The 21,487-nt window shown below is 40.2% G+C and overlaps 1 protein-coding gene across 3 annotated transcripts in view; it reads right to left on the bottom strand.

Moving 5' to 3' along the window:
- The window catches only part of GOLM2 (golgi membrane protein 2), a 77,247-nt gene that overhangs the window by 28,328 nt on the left and 27,432 nt on the right, over positions 1 to 21,487 (bottom strand). For 2 of the 3 annotated variants that reach the window (XM_060174547.1, XM_060174549.1), the window contains exons 2-7: positions 15,981 to 16,035; positions 14,706 to 14,808; positions 11,263 to 11,353; positions 6,389 to 6,533; positions 5,563 to 5,643; positions 2,293 to 2,391 (exon numbers count right to left, since the gene is read on the bottom strand). In XM_060174547.1, the coding sequence (XP_060030530.1) occupies positions 2,293 to 2,391; positions 5,563 to 5,643; positions 6,389 to 6,533; positions 11,263 to 11,353; positions 14,706 to 14,808; positions 15,981 to 16,035 (574 nt within the window). The remainder of the gene's footprint in view (positions 1 to 2,292; positions 2,392 to 5,562; positions 5,644 to 6,388; positions 6,534 to 11,262; positions 11,354 to 14,705; positions 14,809 to 15,980; positions 16,036 to 21,487) is intronic. The other variant, XM_060174548.1, reaches the window with a different exon arrangement.

The raw sequence follows: 21,487 nt of genomic DNA, 5'->3' as shown, positions 1-21,487 counted from the left end.
AAGCTTTTTAGAATTACTGATCTCTAAATAATTTTTGCTAACACAATGACTTTCACTATACTTAATGAAAATTTTATTTGTTTTTTATTTATTTGGTAGAGACAGAGAGAAATTGAGAGGGAAAGAAGAGGCAGAGAAGGAGAGAGACACCTGCAGTAGTGCTTCACTAATTGCAAAGCTTTCCTAATGCAGGTGGGGACTGGGGGCTTGAACCTGGTTTCTTGCTCATTGTAATACTTGCACTCAACTGGGTGCACTACCACCTGGTCCCACTACTTAATTTTTAAGTCATAGCTCCTGAATTTAACTTTCTTTTTTCTACCCCTTTTTCTCTTCATCAAAGCCTTGCTTTAGATTCTTATTATGATTAATTTTAATCAAATTAGTTCTTATTTTAGGATAACATTTCTGTAAAATATAGTAATACTTCACTGAAAACAGATATGTGCATAAGTATGAAGTAGGGAGTTTAACATAGGTGGATTTAATAATTTACAAAAGGTTCTTCTACAAAAAATTATATGCTATCAAAAAATGAAATCATAACTTCATGTACATTGAAAGGTCTTTCAGACTTTGTTTTTTAAAAATATTTATTTATTTATTCCCTTTTGTTGCCCTTGTTTCGTTGTTGTTGTTGGACAGGACCGAGAGAAATGGAGAAAGGAGGAGAAGACAGAGAGGGGGAGAGAAAGACAGACACCTGCAGACCTGCTTCACCGCTAGTGAAGTGACTCCCCTGTGGGGGGGGGGGTTTGAACTGGGATTCTTATACCGGTCCTTGCGCTTTGCGACATTTGCGCTTAACCCACTGCGCCACCACCCGACTTCCGGTTTCCAAGACTTTGTAAACAACACTGGTAACTATCAGAGGGAAAGGTAGGGGAGCACAAGACCTTTGGTGGGAGGTCCAGTGAGTTATATACACAAATATAGCAGTGAAATTATATCCATGTTTTAAAAAAAATTTTTGGTTGTCTTTGTGGTTTCGCTGCTCCAGGCTGACTTTTCCATATGGAGACAGAGAGGCAGAGAGGGGAAAGAAATCACAGCAGTAAAGATGCCTTAAATGAGGTTGGGTTCAAATCCAAATTGTGAACTTGGCAAAGTAGTACATTATTAAAGTGAGGAAATTTTGCAGAGACTACCGAGGAAGTCTTACAATTTTGCGCACCAGTGTTAAATCAATAATAAAATGTTGAAACATTTAGAAATATTTATTTTATTTTTTTGCCCCCAGGGTTATCACTGGGGTGCAGTGCCTGCACGGTTCCACCATTTCCTGCAGTCATTTTCCTTCCCTTTTTTCTTTGATAGAGGGTGAGAGGCAGAGATAGAAAGGGAGAGAGAAGTTGAGACACCTGCAGCACTGTTCCAACACTCATGAAGATCCATTTACCCCTCCCTGCCCCGCAGGTATAGACCAGGGGACTGAGCCCTGGTCCTTGACTACAGGGTGAGTCACCACTTAGCCCCAGGGTGCAGTTTTAAATGATCATGTCTCCCTATTTCTATTCAGTCATTGAAAACTATGTAAAATTAACTGGAAGAATGAACTTTACTATGCTGCTAAATAATACTCTATTCACCATATAAGAACACATAATTAAGTTTTTTTTTGCTTCCAGGGTTATTGCTGGTTATTGCCTGCACCATGAATCCACTGCTCCTGGAGGCCATTCCTCCCCCCTTTTGTTGCCCTTGTTGTTGTAGCCTTGTTATAGTTATTATTGTTATTGTTGGTGTTGTTTGTTGTTGGATAGGCCAGAGAGAAATAGAGAGAAGAGGGGAAGACAGAGAGGGGGAGAGAATGATACCTACAGACCTGCTTCACCGCCCATGAAGCAACTCCCCTTTAGGTGGGAAGCCGGGGGCTCGAACCGGGATCCTTCTGCCGGTCCTCGTGCTTTGCACCACTTGCGCTTAACATGCTGTGATACTGCCTGACCCCCCAATTAAGTAGTTTTTAAATTAGACTTAAAAAAAATTTTCATATTTTATTTTTCCCTTTTATTGCCTTTGTTTTTTTTTTGTTGTAGTTATTATTGTTGTTATTGATGTCGTCGTTGTTGGATAGGAAAGAGAGAAATAGAGAGAGGAGGGGAAGACAGAGGGGGGAGAGAAAGACACCTGCAGTGCTTCACCGCCTGTGAAGCGACTCCCCTACAGGTGGGGAGCTGGGGGCTTGAACCGGTATCCTTAAGGCGGTTCTTGCGTTTTGCGTCATGTGCGCTTAATCAGCTGCACTACCAACCAACTCCCAAATTAAACTTTAAGAATAATACTTTATACCTGGAACCAAATTTAAGGGGAGAAGTTGTCCAGTTGGAAGATGGGAAATTGCTTGAAGACTTTCATACTGAGAAACAGAAATAGGTGGTTTCTTTAAAACTAAAAAAAAAAAAAAAAAAAAATCCAGATTATTATTTCTACTGTTATGGACATTGCTCTAATTCTACGATGTCTATTCTAAATTGTAATCCTTATTGGTGGCTATATTATTTAATTAATGTTTTTAATGAGTCTATTTTGATGATCAATAAATCTGAGCAGAACATGGTTTCTAGAATAGCTGGGCCTCTGTCTTGTTTACCACTATATCCCCAACACCTAAAGTCATGCCTGGCACATAACTGGAACTCTACAAACATTCAATGTATAAGATCATTTCAACAGTGAGACCTTTCTATAGAGACAGTATACATAAAAATTAACGTTTATAGATTAAGAGAAGCAATGACACTATGCTAATCTAAATTGGTCACATTTAAAATTAAGAATAAATATGACATGCAACAAATTGAGATTTTACTTTTAAAGAGTAAACAGCTCTGGCTTATGGTAGTGCAGGGGATTGAATCTAGGACTTTGTAGCCTCAGGCATGAGACTCTCTTTGCATAATCATTGTTCTATCTATTCCCACAGTATACATAGTATTTCTAAGCTCTTTTGCATTCACTCTAACTCTGGAATTTCCTGGTATCCAAGAAATAAATTATGATAATGGATCAATGAGAAATTAAAATGAGACTCTACACATTTAGAGTAGTAATGATAAGACAGACACCTGCAGACCTGCTTCACCACTTGTGAATCTGTCCCCCTGCAGGTGGGGAGCTGGAGGTTAAAACTGGGATCCTTTGGGGAGTCGGGCTGTAGCGCAGCGGGTTAAGCGCAGGTGGCGCAAAGCATAAGGACCGGCATAAGGATCCCGGTTCGAACCCCCGGCTCCCCACCTGCAGGGGAGTCGTTTCACAGGTGGTGAAGCAGGTCTGCAGGTGTCTATCTTTCTCTCTCCCTCTCTGTCTTCCCCTCCTCTCTCCATTTCTCTCTGTCCTATCCAACAATGACAACAACAATAATAACTACATCAATAAAACAACAAGGGCAACAAAAGGGAATAAATAAATAAAATAAATATTAAATATTAAAAAAAACAAAAAACTGGGATCCTTCAGCTGGTCCTTGCGCTTCCTACTATGTACGCTTAATCCAGTGCGCCAACTTCCAATCTCCTGAATAGGATGTTTCTATACACCAGAAATCTTAGTTTATTATTGAAAAACTTTGGTGTCGCTTAAAAAGTAAATAAGGGGACGTTGGGCAGTAGTGCAGCGAGTTAAGTGCACGAGGTGCAAAGCGCCAACGGCCAGCATAAGAATCCCAGTTCAAGCCCCCGGCTCCCCACCTACAGGGGCGTCGCTTCACAAGCGGTGAAGAAGGTCTGCAGGGGTCTTTCTCTCCTCCTCTCTCAATTTCTCTCTGTCCTATCCAACAACGACAACAATAACAACTACAACAATAAAAAACAAGGGCAACAAAAGGGAATAAATCAGTATTTAAAAAAAAGTAAATAAGGAGGGTCAGGTGGTGGCACACCTGGCTGAGCACACGTGTCAAAATGCACAAGGACTCGGGGTTTGAACCTCTGGCCCCCCAGCCTGCAGGAGGAAAACTTTGCAAGTGGTGAAGCAGTGCTGGCTGCAGGCGTCTCTCCTCCTGACTTTCCTTCTCAACTTCACTCTGTCTCTATACACAATAAATTGGAATCCTTAGGAAGTGGTATATTTAATAACTAAGAAATATAAACACCAAAAAAAAAAAAAAAGGCAAGCGCAGTGGGTTAAGTACACATGGCACAAAGTGCAAGGACTGGCTTAAGGATGCAGTTCGAGCCCCCGGCTCACCATTAAAGCGGTGAAGCAGGTCTCTGTCTTCCTCTCTTGTTTTCTCTCCGTCCTATCCAACAACAGTAATAATAATAACAGCAATAATTACAACAAGGGCAATAAAATGGGAAAAATGGCCTCCAGGAGCATTGGATTCATAGTGCGTGCATGGAAGCAAAAAAAAAAAAAAAAAAGGGGGGGGTGGGCAGCGTGTTAAGCACACATGGCACAAAGTGCAAGGACCTGAGTAAGGATTCCGGTTTGAGTGCTTCCAAGCGGTGAAGCAGCTCTGCAGGTGTCTATATGTCTCTCCTCCTCTCTGTCTTCCCTTCTCTCGATTTCTCTCTGTCCTATCCAACAACAATAGCTATAACAACTACAAGGGCAATAACAAGGACAACAAAATGGGAAAAATAGCCTCCAGGAGCAGTGGATTCGTCCTAAAGCAGGCACGGAGCCCCAGCAATAACCCTAGAGTCAAAAAAAGGAAGAAAGAAAGGAAAGATAAAGATATACAATGAATATAGTGGCCAGGAAAAAAAAAAGAAAGAAAGAAAGAAAAGGAAAACCAGGAGAAAAAAAAAAAAAAAGGAAAAGCAGTGGATTAGTCAGGTAGTGAATCAAGCGTGAGTCTACTTGCATAACCATTATGTAAGTCCCCCATCTCACTATATACATTCTAACAAAATTTTTCATAAAAGGTTATCTAAAATACATTGTGAAGGGGCTGGGTGGTGGCGCACCCAGTTGAAAGCACATGTTATCATACATAGGACCTGGGTTTGAGCCCCCACTCCCCACCTGCAAGGCAGGAAGCTTCTGGAGTGGTAAAGCAGAGCTGCACATTCCCCACTACCACTCATGTTCCCTTCTCAGTCTCTCACTGGCCTATTTTTAAAAAATGATTTAAAGAAAGTAAAGAAAAAGAAAAAAATTTGGCCTCCAAGAGCCGGGTACCCATTGTGAAGGTACCAAGCCCCAGCAACAACCCTGGTGGTGATAAAAAAAAAAAAAAAGACACAAATTATGGTAGTTAGCAGGTATTTAATTATTAGGAAATAACAATTATTCAGTTATCTGTGACTTTTCCCAAATATTACTCAAAAGACATGTGGTCACATGGAAAATAATGTGATAACTTCACATAAAGCCAATAGTATCCTTTTCTTTTCTTTATTAATTGGATAGAGACAGCCAGGAATTGAGAGGAAAGGGGGTGAACGAGACGATGAGAGACAGAGAGACACCTGCAGCCCTGCTTCACCACTTGCAAAACTTTCCCCATGCAGGTGGGGACTGGGGGCCCGAACCTGGGTCCTTGCTCGTTGCAACATGTGTGCTCAGCCAGGTGCGCCACCACCCAGCCCCAAGTCTATAGTATTCTTTACTTACCCGCGGGAAGGTCTTCCGCTTTTGCAAGGTCATTTTCTTCTATTCCAGGCATTCCTGCATCGCCATCTCGTTTGGTTTGGTCTGCCCAAGTAACAAAAGATAACATTCCATATTTTTTCTTAAGCTGAGAATAACTGGAAGGAACGAGTTTCTAAACTGATAGGCTATGATTACACACTATATTATATCTTGCCTTGGTCTAAGACAAATTATTTTTTTTCTCTTTTATCAAAAAACTCGTATTTGAAGCAACACAGACACCTAATCATGCTGAATTGAAATCAAACAATGTTCCTAATTGTCGTTTTCGACGGGTTAGGTTGTTTTCGCCGGGCTAGCTTCACGGGCGGGTAACAGACGACCAGGGACTCATAGTTGAGCTGTAGGCAGTATCTCTTTATTCATGCAGGACACAGCACAATCTAAGATAAGCTAAGTTAAACTCAAAGTAAAGTACTCTAAAACTCACAATGCTGTCTTTATATATACTTGCCAAGTAGGGTGCAAACAGGGTGTGACATAGAGAGGGTGGAGAGAAAAGTGACTGGTGACAATCAGAGTGTGACAAGGAGGGGGGGTGGAGCAAAAACATATCATGAAACAGTGGGGATTGAACCAATGCCCTGGAGGGAAGTGCTTGTTAACAGCGGTTATATAAATAGAATGAAGTGGTTATGTAAATAGAATAGTGTTAAGCAGGGGGGATTTAAACCAAATGAAACAGAAGGGGTCTCATGCATACCAACACCTAATGATTGGTAATATTTGCTTAACATGAGAAGAAAATGCCATATCTTATTTAAACATAACAAAACAATAGTGATACCTTTCCCAAGTGGAACACGATTGCTCGAGGGCTCTTCGTTCTCAGCTGCAGCCTTCTCAGCGGCATGTGGAGTATTTTTCGGTATTGCATTATTATTTATACCCAGTTCATTTTCACTTTTGGACTGGACTTTTTGGATCATTAGCTGTTAGAGAAAGATTTGGTAAACAGTAAATATTTTTTGGGAGTTGGGCGGTAGTGCAGCGGGTTAAGCGAACGTGGTGTGAAGCGCAAGGACCCGAGTAAGGATCCTGGTTCCAGCCCCGGGCTCCCCACCTGCAGGGGTGTCCCATCACAGGTGGTGAAGCAGGTCTGCAGGTGTCTGTCTTCTCTCCTCTTCTCTGACTTCCCCTCCTCTCTCCATTTCTCTCTGTCCTATCTAACAACAATGACATCAGTAACAACAATAATAACTACAACAATAAAACAAGGACAACAAAAGGGAATAAATTAAAAAAACAAAAACAGTAAACATTTTTCAGTTCAAAGACCTGGGTTTGAGCTCCTGGTCCCCACCTGCTAGGGGAAAGCTTTGCAAGTGGTGAAGCAGTGTTGCAGGTGTCTGTCTCTTTTCCTTGTTTTTGTTTTTTTTTCTCTCTTTTCCTTTTTATCTCCCCTTCCCTCTTGATTTCTGTTTCTATCCAATAGATAAAGATTTTAAAAAATTCAAATGCTTTGTCAACCTTAAAGTACTATGCTATATACTTAATGGTAATGTTAATAGAAACAACAATACTAAAATAATCTACAAGGAATATAAATCAAGATCCAAATCTTAAGAATTTGTCACAATAAGAGAGTGCTTTGACAATCTGGGTGTTGGTATTCCAGTGTATCTGGCAGATAAAATCAATAAGAAACGATTGTGCCATGCTTCATAGTTTATGAATTGCTTTCTATCTATATTCTATAGAGATAAACAAAGAGTTTGGGAAAACATAAAATATAATGGAGGTGTAATAGCTTGAGGTTAGATGGTGGCATACATTGTTGAGTTCACTAGAAATTAGGTGGGGGGTCTGGGAAGTACCCCAGCGGGTTAAACGCACATGATGCAAAGTGCAAGGACGCACGTAAGGATCCGGGTTTGAGCCCCCAGCTCCCCAGCTGCAGGAGGGGTAACTTCACAAGCGGTGAAGCAGGTCTGCTGGTATCTGTCTTCCCCTCCTCTCAGATTTCTCTCTGTCCTATCCAACAACAATGACAGTACTAACAACAACAATGATATAAGGGCAACAAAGGGGAAAAAATAGCCTCCAGGAGTAGTGGATTCGTTGTACAGACACCAAGCCCCAGTGATAACCCTGGAGGGAAAAAAAAAAAAGTCACCTAGGGGGGGTGGATGCCTCAGAAGTGTTGAAGCAAGTACTGCATGGGTCTCTGTTTCTTTCCCTTCCTGTCTCTCCACACCCTCTCAAATTCTTTCTGCTCTATAAGATAAAGGGGAAAAAATGCCTGCTAGGAGTGGTGGATTCATTGTGCAGGCACTGAACCCTAGTGATAGCCCTGGTGGTGGTAATAATAATAACAACAACAACAACAACAACAATTATTATTATTAGCATGACCAAGTCAATAAGCTGGAGAACTGGAGAAAAGGGAATCAAACTCACTACCTTACTCCCACATTTTCTGGAAACTTGGTAAACTATAACTAATTCTGAGAGCATAACTATGGATGAAGGAAATAATAAAATGAAAATTTTAAACATGCTAATATGAAGGCCAATGGTAAGAAAATCCATGAGGATTTCCATCCTTGGGTATTCATCCTGAATCACTGCGCATTTTCACTATAGTGCTGCATTGTAAGACTACTTCTATACTACTCTACTATTTTATAGATGACACAAAAGCCAAGATGAAATAACATTAAAATTCAATAAGCTACTGTTGAAAATGCTCATTTAGAATAGTTTGTCCTTAAAAGAGGCTGTTGCTTTGATGCACTGTTTTTTTAAATTTTATTTTATTGCCACCAGAGTTATTGCTGGGACTCAGTGCCTACATGATGGTTCCTGGCAGTCATGTTTTCTTTCTTTTTTTTTTTTTTTAATTTTTTTAAATTTGATATCAGAGAGAAATAGAGAGGGAAGGTGGAGCTAGAGAGGGAGAGAAAGAGAATCTGCAATATTTGAGAATGGAGAAAAAAATGGAGAAAAGTTTTTTCTCATGAACAGTATGGAAACAGGCAGTAGTAGGTTGGACTAATTTTATGATCCTTTAAGATAATTTCTTTTTTTTATTTCTTTATTGGGGAATTAATGTTTTACATTCAAAGGTAAATACAATAGTTTGTAAATGCATAACATTCCCCAGTTTCCCATATAACAATACAACCCCCACTATGTCCTCTATCATCCTTCATGGACCTGTATTCTCCCCACCCACCCACCCCAGAGTCTTTTACTTCGGTGCGATATGCCAATTCCATTTCAGGTTCTACTTGTGTTTTCTTTTCTGATCTTGTTTTTCAACTTCTGCCTGAGAGTGAGATCGTCCCACATTCATCTTTCTGTTTCTGACTTATTTCACTTAACATAAGATAATTTCTAAGATTTATTACTTTTAAAAAATGCTCTAAATACAAATCATGCTTATTTAATATAACTAATATTGGATTTGTTCCTATGAAAAACAACTCAAATTTCACATGACCAGACTGTTATAGGGATCATGGTAATATGAGGTGAAGTGTCAGTGTATTATCCTAGAAAGGCAAAGGTCAGTAAGCATCTCTGGTCCTATTCCACTTTGGGTCAGATAAGGGCAAAGAAAAATTCAGGAGGACATTAGCTAATTAACAATACAAATATAGCCTGAGAGAAAGGACTAAGAACTAAGCTTGCTTGGAAAAGGGGAAAATACTTAACATCAGTGGACCTTGAAAGAACCTAAAATAGCAAATTAATCCTGTTATTTATATACTGGGCTTGGAATAACACAACTACCATCTTTCCCTCTTTCTTCTGTGTTCTATTCTGTTTCTCTACTAATTGCTCTTTGTCTCAGAAATGCCTTCTGGAGGTACTCAATGCCAGTTTGCCACTGTGGTGGTTTATTCAGGCCTGCCTTCTTTAAGCAATCTATCCTTACTTTAAAGTAGACTGCAGGCAGGCAGTAGCTGTTCCACTTTGTAGATTAAAAAAAAAAAAAAGAAAGAAAGAAAGAAAGAAAAAGAGGGAGTCGGGCGGTAGCGCAGCATGTTAAGCGCGTGTAGTGCGAAGCGCAAGGACTAAGGATCCCGGTTTGAGCCCCAGACTCCCCACCTGCAGGGAAGTCGCTTCACAGGCGGTGAAGCAGGTCTGCAGGTGTCTATCTTTCTCTCCCCTCTCTGTCTTCCCCTCCTCTCTCCCATTTCTCTCTGTCCTATCCAACAACGATGACATCAACAATAATAACTACAACAACAATAAAAAACAAGGGCAACAAAAGGAAAAATAAATTTAAAAAAAAGAAAAGAAAGAAGAAAAGGAAAAAATATGTCATGTTGTCAAACAGTGTAACTGCTAGAGAAATAAAGTCAGTTAACTTTTAGTTCTTTTAAGGGGATAGGTACGAAAAACCAAATACACACTTTTCACTTTCAATCTGTAATTACCTTAAATCACAAGACTTTATACAAAGCACAACTAATCTGATGAGATTACAGGATATAGAAAATGGATCACCTCCTAACGACAATCTTTAAACTAAATCCCTTCATTTCTAACAGGAACTGTATAACATGTCAGTGAAAACTGGACAAATTAATAAATGAACTTGCCACCAATTTATATTTAATCAAAATTAGTTATGGTGATGAGTGGTTCCTTAATTTATTTTTTTTTCCTTAAGAAAGGAATTCAAGGGGAGTCGGGCGGTAGCGCAGTGGGTTAAGCGCATGTGGCACAAAGTGAAAGGACCGGCGTAACGATCCCGGTTCGAGCCCCCGGCTCCCCACCTGCAGGGGAGTCGCTTCACAGGCGGTGAAGCAGGTCTGCAGGTGTCTATCTTTCTCTCCCCCTCTCTGTCTTCCCCGCCTCTCTCCATTTCTCTCTGTCCTATCCAGCAACGACAACATCAACAACAACAATAATAACTACAGTAAAACAACAAGGGTAACAAAGGGAATAAATATAAAAAAAATTAGAAAATAAAGGAATTCAAGATAATAAAGACTAATAATTAAAGAAAAACTTCGCAGTTTTCAGGTCTGCATTGTGGCACATCTGGCTGAGCGTACGTTACAGTGCGCAAGGACCCAGGTTCAAGCCTCCGGTCCTCACCTGCAGGGGGAAAGCTTCACAAGTGGTGAAGCAGTGCTGCAGGTGTCTCTCTGTCTCTCTCCCTCTTTATCTCTCCCTTCCTTCTTGATTTCAGGCTGTTTCCATCCAAAAAATAAAGAAAGAATAAAAAGAATTTTTAAAAAATTCACATTTTCTTCTAATTCTTAAAAGCATAAAATAGCTGTTTTTCAGGAAAATACTATTCACTTTAAAATCTAAGAAATAAAATGACAGCAAAAATTATCTTTATAGTATATAAAAAAATATTTAGTTCAAAATTAGTTCTTAAAATTTTGAAGAGCATCGCTCAGCTCTGGTTCATGATGGTGCTGAGAACTGAACCTGGGACCTTGGAGCCTCAAGCATGAAAGTCTATTGTGTAAACATTGTATTATATTCCTGGCGACAAAATTAGTTTTAGTTGAAGTTACAATTTATCCAAAGCCAAATTTACTCCACAATGAAGTCACTACAAGTAATGTGTACAATTAGACAGTCTAAGATACTAAAAATATAAACTTTTATGAGAAAAATACATTTTTAATTTCCAAATTACAAGATGTATAACAAGAAAATATTTTGATTTAAACGAGTTTAAAAATTTACCTTTTGTTCTTGCAAAAACTGATCTGCTAACTTTTTAATATTTTCTTCATGCTGGGTTCTTAATTCCTTGATCTGTTGTCCACACTGAAAGCTAAATTACAAAATTATTCTTTTAGGTTATATTATCTTGAATTGGATTGTCAAAGCTGTTTAGAAGTTGACATATATTTATAAAGGATAAAGCATTCCGTTAGCAGGAGAGTGGGCAGAGAAGGACAAAGAGCAGGTATAAAAATCGGCTACAGTCAAATCCTTAAGATATTTGAACACTGAATGGAAGATAAAGCTAATAAAAATTAGAAAGACGAAAACACTTTTTCCTTGTTTTTTGTTTGTTTGTTTAATTTTGAAAAAATATTCTACTTATTTATGGGAAAGATAGGAGGAGAGAAAGAACCAGACAGCAGTCTGGTACATGTGCTGCTGGGGATTGAACTTGTGACTTCATGCTTCAGAGTCCAATGCTTTACCCACTACACCACCTCCCACCTGTGTTTTGTTTTGTTTTGTTTTGTTTTATATGGTGCCATGGAAACTTAGAGCCTCCCAGGCCCAGTCTCCTAGCCCCATCCCCTTCTGCTACTTAGAGAGGAGTGGGTGGGCAGAGGAAGAGAAGAAAGGGAAAAAAAGAGATTGGGTCTGTGGGGGAGAGAGACCACAGCACCATCCTACGACCCATGAATCATGTCCATGGTACTCTCATGTGGTATCTGGGTTCAAACTCAGAACTTCACATATTGCAAGGCATGAATTCTACCCAGCGAGTTATCTTCTGGTTGTGCTCCCCCCCAACTTTCCTATTATTATTATTACTGCCTCCAGGGTTATTGCTAGGGCTCACTGCCTACACCATGAGTCCACTGCTCTTAGAGGCTATTTCCCCCCTTTTGTTGCCCTTGTTGTTTTATTGTTGTTATGGTTATCACCATCGTTGTCACTGATGTCGTTGTTGGATAGGACAGACAGAAATGGAGAGAGGAGGGGAAGTCAGGGAGGGGGAGAGAAAGACAGACACCTGCAGACCTGCTTCACCACCTGTGAAGCGACTCCCCCCGCTGGTGGGGAGCTGGGGGCTTGAACTGAGACCGTTACACCGGTCCTTGTGTTTCGTGCCACCTGCACATAACCCGTTGTGCTATCGTCCAACTCCCTCCTATTATTTTTATAAACTACATTTATGAAGAAAAAATTGTCAAAGCCAACTTAAGTCACAGAAAAGAAAAACAGCAGAAAAGAACTATTAATATATGTGATACATGAATATGCCACAATTTTAGTTAATAAGGAGTGGCAGCAAATAATTCACCCAATAGTAATTTCTATAGTAAAAAGACAAAACCACATGGAATAGAAGAAAATTATAAAGAAGGCAGAATACTAGTGTTCATAGTAGCAGAGTTTGTAACAGCCCAAACTTGAAAGCAACCCAGATGCCAAACAACAGATGGCTAAGAAAGTTGTGGTATACACACACACACACACACACACACACACACACACACACACACACACACACACACACACACACTGGAATATTATGCTGTAGACAAGCCAGAAAGAAAGAGAAAGACCAATACTGAATGACCTCACTTAGAGGTGGAATTTAAGAATAAAGGACAGGGAGTCGGGCTGTAGCGGCGGGTTAAGCGCAGGTGGCACAAAGCACAAGGACCGGCATAAGGATCCCGGTTCGAACCCCGGCTCCCCACCTGCAGGGGAGTCGCTTCACAGGCGGTGAAGCAGGTCTGCAGGTGTCTATCTTTCTCTCCTCCTCTCTGTCTTCCCCTCCTCTCTCCATTTCTCTCTGTCCTATCCAACAATGACAACAACAATAATAACTACAACAATAAAACAACAAGGGCAACAAAAGGGAATAAATAAATAAAATAAATATTAAAAAAAAAAGAATAAAGGACAATAAGGGAGGACATAAGGTGAAATTTGCACTGGGTGTGGCATATTACACCAAAGCAAAGGACTCTGGAGGAGAGAAAAGGACAGGATGAAGAGACACTGCTGTCTTCTAGATACCAGTCAAGGGGAAATGAGAGGCTGTGCTATGTAAATGATTTAACCACCCAGTAAAATTAAGGGGGGGGGGGAAACAGAAGTCATCAGAAGAAAAATGTAAAGGAACAAAAAATAGGTAAGATTGTGGTTCTCCACTGGGCAAGTAGCCAAAGGATACAAACAGACCCTTCATGGAAAAGAGTTTAGAAATGTTACCTTTTGCAAGGACCAGCCGAAGGATCCCAGTTTGAGGCCCCGGCTCCCCACCTGCAGGGGAGTCACTTCACAGGCGGTGAAGCAGGTCTGCAGGTGTCTGTCTTTCTCTCCCCCTCTCAGTTACCCCCTCCTTTCTCCATTTCTCTCTGTTCTATCCAACAACGAACAGCATCATCAACAATAATAATAACCACAAGGCTACAACAATAAGGGCAACAAAAAGGGAAAAAAAATGGCCTCCAGGAGCAATGGATTCATGGTGTAGGCGCTGAGCCTCAGTAATAACCCTGGAGGCAAAAAAAAAAAAAAAAAGAAAAGAAATGTTACCTTTTACCATTTAAAATTCAAATTAAACTTCCTATATGTACATATATTATTAACTCAATCCTAAACTAAGTTAAAAGTTATAAAAGTAAATGTTGGTAAGGCTATTGAGACACTTAACATATAAATTGACACAATTAATTTAGAAAAAAAATCTTTCATATGTGTGATAGGAGCAATACAAATCAGTAAAACAGTACAAACAAGGCTGTAGGGTTACAGGGTATAGTTCCACCACCAAAGTTCTGTGTCCCTGGCCTCCCCAAAAATAAAAATTATGGCGAGAAACAGAGAGAGGGAAAGAAGAAGAGAGAGGGGGAGTGGGAGAGGGAGAGAAGAAGGGAAGAAGGGAGGGAGGGAGACAGAGAGAGAGAATGAACCACATGATCTATTTTCAGTATTTGCCAAACCTAATTCAATGAAATCTCAATGAGATCTTCTGTCTCATAATGAGTTCAGCTTGCGGGCAGATTCAACATATGCTTTAAGACTTTCATGATGTTTATTTCTAATTTATTTTTTCCTTTATTGGGGGATTAATGTTTTACATTTGACTGTGAATATGATAGTTTATACATGCATAACATTTCTCAGTTTTCCACATATCAGTACAACCCCCACTAGGTCTTCTGTCATCCTTTTCCAGGGCCTGTACTCTCCCTGCCACCTACTCCAGAGACTTTTACTTTGGTGCAATAGTTTCATGATGTTTAACACGTATAAACAAGAATATAGATTTTAAAAAGATATAAAATAACTACCATAGAATGGGAATTTAAGAGACTCAAGAAAATGAAAGAAAAACAGGGACCAGAATGAGCAAAATGAATTGTCCAAATGTTGAAAACTATTCTAGATTCGTAAATATTTGCTATATGTAGCATCTCACCCACCTCTCATATTCTAATCTCTTCACAAGGTAAGTGTTGTTCTTCCTAGAGTCCTGAAGCTGGTCTTCTTGTCGAAGGAACTCCTGACGAAGCTCAGCAAGCTGTTCTGTGCACACAAGACAAGAATCAGAAGAATAAAGTTGACTTTAGTGCTTACTATTAAGAAGGTAGAGAACCTTACAAAACTATTTATGGGGGTCCAGCAGTAGCACAGAGGGTTAAGCGCTCATGGCTCTTTGTCCTCTGCTTTTACCCTCTCTCTCTTAAAAACAAAACAAAACAAATGAACAGGGGACAAGGCGGTGGCAGACCTGGTTAAGCACTCACATTACAGTGCATAAGAACCCAGGTTTAAGCCCCTGGTCCCCACCTGCAGGGGGAGAGCTTCACAAGTAGTGACGCAGGGCTGCAGGTGTCTCTCTGTCTCTCTCCCTCTCTGTCTCCCCCCTTCCCTCTCAATTTCTCTCGGCCTCTAACCAATAATGAGTAAATAAAAAAATAAATACATAAAATGAAAGGAAGAAAGAAAACATTAACTACTATAAAGTTATTTAAAGGCCGAATATGTATTAAATCCATTGTGTATGCTATTAGCTTCAATGACAATACTAAAATCTGAATTTTCTACAAATCTGAAGGTGTTTGTTTCAGTAGAAGTGGTTCCCATGGCACAAAAGTTGCACTGAGGACTTTCAATGTTTAGTCTAAACTTCAGTAAATTCACTAAGACTTAAAGTTATACAGTTAAAAGTTCAAATCAGGGGGTTGGGCTGTAGCACAGTGGGTTAAGCACATATGGCGGGAAGCACAAGAACCACTGTAAGGACCACGGTTCGAGCCCCCGGCTCCCCACCTGCAGGGGAGTCACTTCATAGGCGGTGAAGCAGGTCTGCAGGTGTCTATCTTTCTCTCTCCCTCTCTGTCTTCCCCTCCTCTCTCCATTTCTCTCTGTCCTATCCAACAACGACAACATCTATAACAACAAAACAATAAAAACAATAAGGGTAGCAAAAGGGGGAGAAAAAAAAGCTTTTAAAAAAAAGTTCAAATCAAAGCCGTTTTATCTGAGGATTTTCTGGTTTTCTCCCTTTATCCTTCGTGTTTGTGTGTGTGTGCAAGTTTATATATTTATTTGTTTATATTTTACTAGAGCACTGCTCAGGTTTGGCTTATGGTGGTGTAGGGGATTGAACCTGGGACTTTGGAGCCTCAGGCATGAGAGTCTCTTTGCATAAACATTATGCTATCTACCCTTGTACTCCACCCCCAATTTCTTACCTTTCAAATGATGGATATTTGCCATCTGATATGATATATTGTTCTGCAGTTTAATCTGAAAAAACATTAAGTTTTCATTTTACTAAAAAATTAGTTTCACTCATACTTACTTTATTATTTTGACAATACTGTAAAAATGAATCCAAAAGTACATATATATGTATCAAAACTCTATCTACTGTAAACCATTAATCCTCCAATAAAATATATTTTAAAAATTTGAGTTAAACTTGCTTAATAACATTTTTCAAAAGAAAATGTTTTTATGATAATGAACTTCTGATTCTATATTAGGAAATAATTCTTTGGCAGACAAGATGTGCTGGCACGTATGTGACGCATAACTATAATACAACAAAAATGGTCAATGCACCTTAGATCAAAGAAACGCAAATCTAAGGGACTGGGTAGTGTGCACCTGGCTGACTGTACATATCACCAAGCACAAGGATCTGGGTTTGAGCCCCTACTCCCCAACTGCAGGGGGACACTTCACAAATGGTAAGGCAGGTCTGCAGGTGTCTATCTCTTCCTCTATCTCCCCTTTCCTTCTAGCTGTCCTATCTAGTAGTAATAGTAATAGTAAAGAAATACAAATCCAGATGAGATATTACCTCATACCTATGAGAATATCATACTTCAAACGGCAAGTGCTGGCAAGGATGTATATGATGTCCAGTCTCTAAAGGAAAATAATATGGAGGGGGCCGGGTGGGAGCGCACTGGGTTAAGCACACATAGTAAGTACCAAGCGTAAGAATCCCGGTTCCAGACCCTGGTTCCTCACTGCAGGGGGTCGCATCACAAGCGGCGAAGCAACAGGTTTGCAGGTACACCCCCCCACACCCCATCTTTCCCTTATGGTGGTGCAGGGGATTGAACCTGGGACTTTGGAGCCTCAGGCACGAGTCTCCTTGTATAAGCATTATGCTCTTAATTTAAGATGTTTATTTCCAAGAAGATATTTTCACAGGTAGTTGGTCATTTCTTGGGTCCTCAGCATACGAATGGTAATTAAAGTCATGGAAACCATACCACTGGGAGTCAGGTGGTAGCGCAGCGGGTTAAGCGCAGGTGGCGCAAAGTGCAAGGACTGGAGGAAGAATGCCGGTTCGAGTCCCCAGCTCCCCACCTGCAGGGGAGTCGCTTCACAGGTGGTGAAGCAGGTCTGCAGGTGTCTTATCTTTCTTTCCTCCTCTCTGTCTTCCCCTCCTCTCTCTATTTCTCTCTGTCCTCTCCAACAACGACATCAATAACAACAATAACTACAACAATAAAACAAGGGCAACAAAAGGGAATAAATATTAAAAAATAATAATAAATTGTTTTTTATTATTTATTTATTGGATAGAGACAGCCAGAAATTGAGAGGGAAGGGGGTGACAGACATAGAGAGAGACAGAGAAAGACACCTGCAGGCCTGCTTCACCACTTGTGAAGCTTTCTCCCAGCAGGAAGGGACCAGGGGCTTGAACCTGTGTCCTTGGGCACTGTAACATGCACTGAACCAGGTGCGCCACTACCCAGCCCCTGTACTGCTTTATTCTTATAATTTTAATTTTCTACCCAAATCTTGGAGAATCATAGACATTGGTCCTGATGGCTCATATGTAAAGTCAAATTTCAAAGGCCGCTCTGGAAAAATCTATTTTACAGGGCATAAAAAAGAGAAATCATAGAGCTTTTTTTTTTTTTTTTTTTTTTTTCTGCTTCCAGGGTTATCATTGGGGCTCGGTCTCTGTGCCATGAATCCACTGCTCCTGGATACAGAGAAGGGAAGAGAAGGATAGACCCCTGCATGCCTGCTTCACTGCTTGTGAAGCCACCCCCTACAGGTGGGGAGCTGGGAGCTCGAACTGGCATCCTTGTGTCAGTCCTTGCGCTTTGCACCATGTATGCTTAACCCACAGGACTACCTCTCACTTCCCCCATAAGCCTTTTTTACTTATATTTATTTATTTTCCCTTTTTGTTGCCCTTGATGTTTTTCATTGTTGTTGTAGTTATTATTGTTGTTGTTGATGTCTTTGTTGTTAGATAGGACAGAGAGGAATGGAGAAAGGAGGGAAAGACAGAGAGGGGGAGAGAGAGACACCTGCAGACCTGCTTCACCGCCTGTGAAGTGACTCCCCTGCAGGTGGGGAGTTGGGGGCTCGAACCAGGATCCTTACATAAGCCTTTTCTTAATCCAAGTATAATGCATTTATTTTCCACATCATTTCTTTGCCGTGTAAGGATTTTCAGTAAGCGTCTCATATCTCCTTTCACAGTATGTTGTTCCTCTGGCATCTCCTGTTCGCTATTATTTCGGTCAGTCTTTCCAGCAGCATTCTCACAAAAATCATACTGTGTTTAATATTATCAGCCAGTTTTCAGTTTCTCTCACTTCCTATTTATTAACACTGGTTTCATTGTGCTAGTTATCTCACCTTCCATGTCTTTGAACAAAGGTGCCAAGGATTTGCTTAAAGATGTCACAAAGCCTATCTAGCAAACCATTAAACCCAAAAGTTCTCTTTCCTCTACAGCAATTTGTGCATTGCTCACTTGTAGAATTTAGATTTCTGCTACTAAATTAACTGCTCATATTGCTTGTTTAATTTTTTAAAAGATTTATTTATTTACTAACAACAGAGCATCACTCAGGCACATGTAATGCTAGAGATCAAACTCTTTGGATCTCAAATCATTTACTCTAGCCACTGAACCACTTCTTAGGTCACATGCTCATCTTCTCTGACACTGAAATATTACAGGCATCATATCTCTCTTCTCTCCTCACACATACCCACCATCAAATGTCTTAGCTAACTCCTAAAACAACTGGATAAAGAATTAAAAAAAAAATTAATGTTGTCCTTTTGGGGAAATCTGAACACGCTTTTATCAAGACAATCCCTTGTGTCTTTGTAAAATGTAAGGATGTAAAACAATTCTTAAGGGCAGGGAAGATAGCATAATGGTTATGCAAACAGATTCTCATGCCTGAGGCTCCTAAGTCCCAGGTTCAATCCCCCGCACCACCATAAGCCAGAGCTGAGCAGTGCTCTGGCGTTTCTCTGTGTATGTCTCTCTCTGCATCTCTCTCAAAAATAAAGTAAATAAAATAAAATAAAATAAAAAGTTTTAAAAAATAAAGTAATTCTTATATATTCTACTATCTTGAGTCTGCTTATAAAGATCTCTCCCATTTGGTTTCTGATTTTTAATATTTACTCCCATTTATTTTTGTTTTTCTTTCCTTTTATGTTTTTCTTTTCTTTTCTTTCTGCATACAGAAGTCTTTAGTGCTTTGATTCCTCTGGCTTTAACCCTTCCTTGGAGATTCTTTATGTTTTAGTACGACGAACTCAACACCATGAAAATAAAAGTTGGCTAACCTTCTGATTATTCCTCCTCGTTGTTTTAATTTCCTTATGTTCTAATAAGAATTAATTTATCTTCCAATTACTGCTAACACTTTCCAGGATTTGAGACACTTGCTTCCCATAACATGTGTGCTCAACTAGGTGTGCCACTCCCCATCCCTGTTGCTCTCATTTTGAAAAAATAGGAAAAAATCTGGGACAAGGAGGTGACTCAGTGGTGATGCATGTGGAGTCGGGCGGTAGTGCAGCTGGTTAAGCAGCTCACCTGGCATGAGGTGCAAGGACCAGTGTAAGGATCCCAGTTCCAGCCCCCTGCTCCCCACCTGCAGGGGAGTCGTTTCACAGGCTGTGATGCAGGTCTGCAGGTATCTATCTTTCTCTCCCCCTCTCTCTCTGTCTTCCCCTCCTCTCTCCATTTCTCTCTGTCCTATCCAACAACAATGACATCATAATAACTACCACAACAATAAAAAACAACAAGGGCAACAAAAGGGAATAAATAAATAAAAGATTAAAAAAGAGACCCTGAGTTCATCTCTAGTACTGAAGAAAATATAAAAGTGTCACCTTCTTCCATTTCTTTTCTTTCTTTCTTTTTTTTTAAGTAATTAATTTTGGATAGAGACTGAAGTTGAGAGGGAAGGGGAAGGCAGAGAGAGACACACCTGCAAACCTTTTTATCTTATTTGACAGGACAGAGATAAACTGAGAGGTGAAGGGGAGATAGAAATGGAGAGAGGAGAGGCACCTGCAGGTCTGCTTCACCACTGGTGAAGTGTCCCCTGCTGCAGGTGGGGAGTAGGGGCTCGAACCTAAGTCCTTGGTAAGGTGATATATGAGCTTAACAGGTGTGCCACTGCCTAACCCTGCCTTCTCAATGTTAGTCTCTTAAAATGTGTTTACTAACTTTCCTGAGACCTTTTTTCCCCCTCTGAGGCATATCTTTGTTTTTCTTCTGTAAAGTATATCTTCTTTTTTTTATTTTTTAAAGATTTTATTTATTTATTCATGATAAAGATAGGAGGAGAGAAGGAACCAGACATCACTCTGGTACATGTGCTGCTGGGGGTTGAACCCAGGACCTCATGCTTGAGAGTCCGATGCTTTATCCACTGCGCCACCTCACGGACCACAAAGTATATCTTCTGATGTCTGCCTGTAGCTCCTTCCTTTATTCATCCCTAGTTATTCGTCCTCGCCTTTAACCCTTTTTTCTCCAATACTTAAAAATTAAGCTTTATTTTCCTGCCACTTTTTTTTTTTTTGCCTCCAGGGTTACAGCTGGGGCTCAGTGCGTGCACAATTCCTCTGCTCCTGGCTGACTTTTTCTTTCTCTTTTCTTTAGATAGAAGGGGAGAGTGGGGCAGTAGATAAAGCATTGGCTCTTCGAGCATGAAGTCCTGAGTTCAATTCCCAGGAATACACATACCAGAGAGATGCTCTAGTTCTCTTTCTCTCACTTCACTAGTAAATATATATATATATTAAAGAAAGATAGAGGGGGAGAGAGAAAGAGACATAGAGAGACAACAAGCACCGTACTACCGGTCCACTGCTCATGAGCCTGCCCCGTACAGGTGTGTGTGCTGGCGGCTTGGCCCTAGGGCCTTGTGCATGGTAGAGTGTTTGCTTACTGGGCAAGTCATCTCCTGGCCCCTACTACTAATTTTATAGATAGAATTTTCCTTAAATTCACTGTCTCCCATAATTCCGACATGATCAGACGCTCTGTCTTTCATGTTAAGTGAAATAAGTCAGAAATGGAAGGATGAATATGGGATGATCTCACTCTCAGGCCGAAGTTGAAAAACAAGATCAGAAAAAAAAAACAAAAAACAAGTAGAACCAGAAATGGAATTGGCGTATCATACGCACCAAAGTAAAAGACTCTGGGGGTGGGTGGGTGGGGAGAATACAGGTCCAAGAAGGATTCAGAGGACCTAGTGGGGGTTGTATTGTTATATGGGAAACTGGGGAATGTTATGCATGTACAAACTATTGTACTTACTGTTGAATGTAAAACATTAATTCCCCAATAAAGAAATAAAAAAACAAAATAAAAAAAAAGATGTTCTGAGAAGTGTAACAGAAGAGGTGGGAAGAATGAGAAGGCATAATTAGTAATACAGAGAGAAAATTA

Source organism: Erinaceus europaeus, chromosome 16 (genome assembly GCF_950295315.1).
Source record: "Erinaceus europaeus chromosome 16, mEriEur2.1, whole genome shotgun sequence".
Taxonomy (NCBI): domain Eukaryota; kingdom Metazoa; phylum Chordata; class Mammalia; order Eulipotyphla; family Erinaceidae; genus Erinaceus; species Erinaceus europaeus.
The sequence above is the reverse complement of the archived record's forward strand: the minus strand, read 5'-3'. Positions and strand labels throughout refer to the sequence as shown.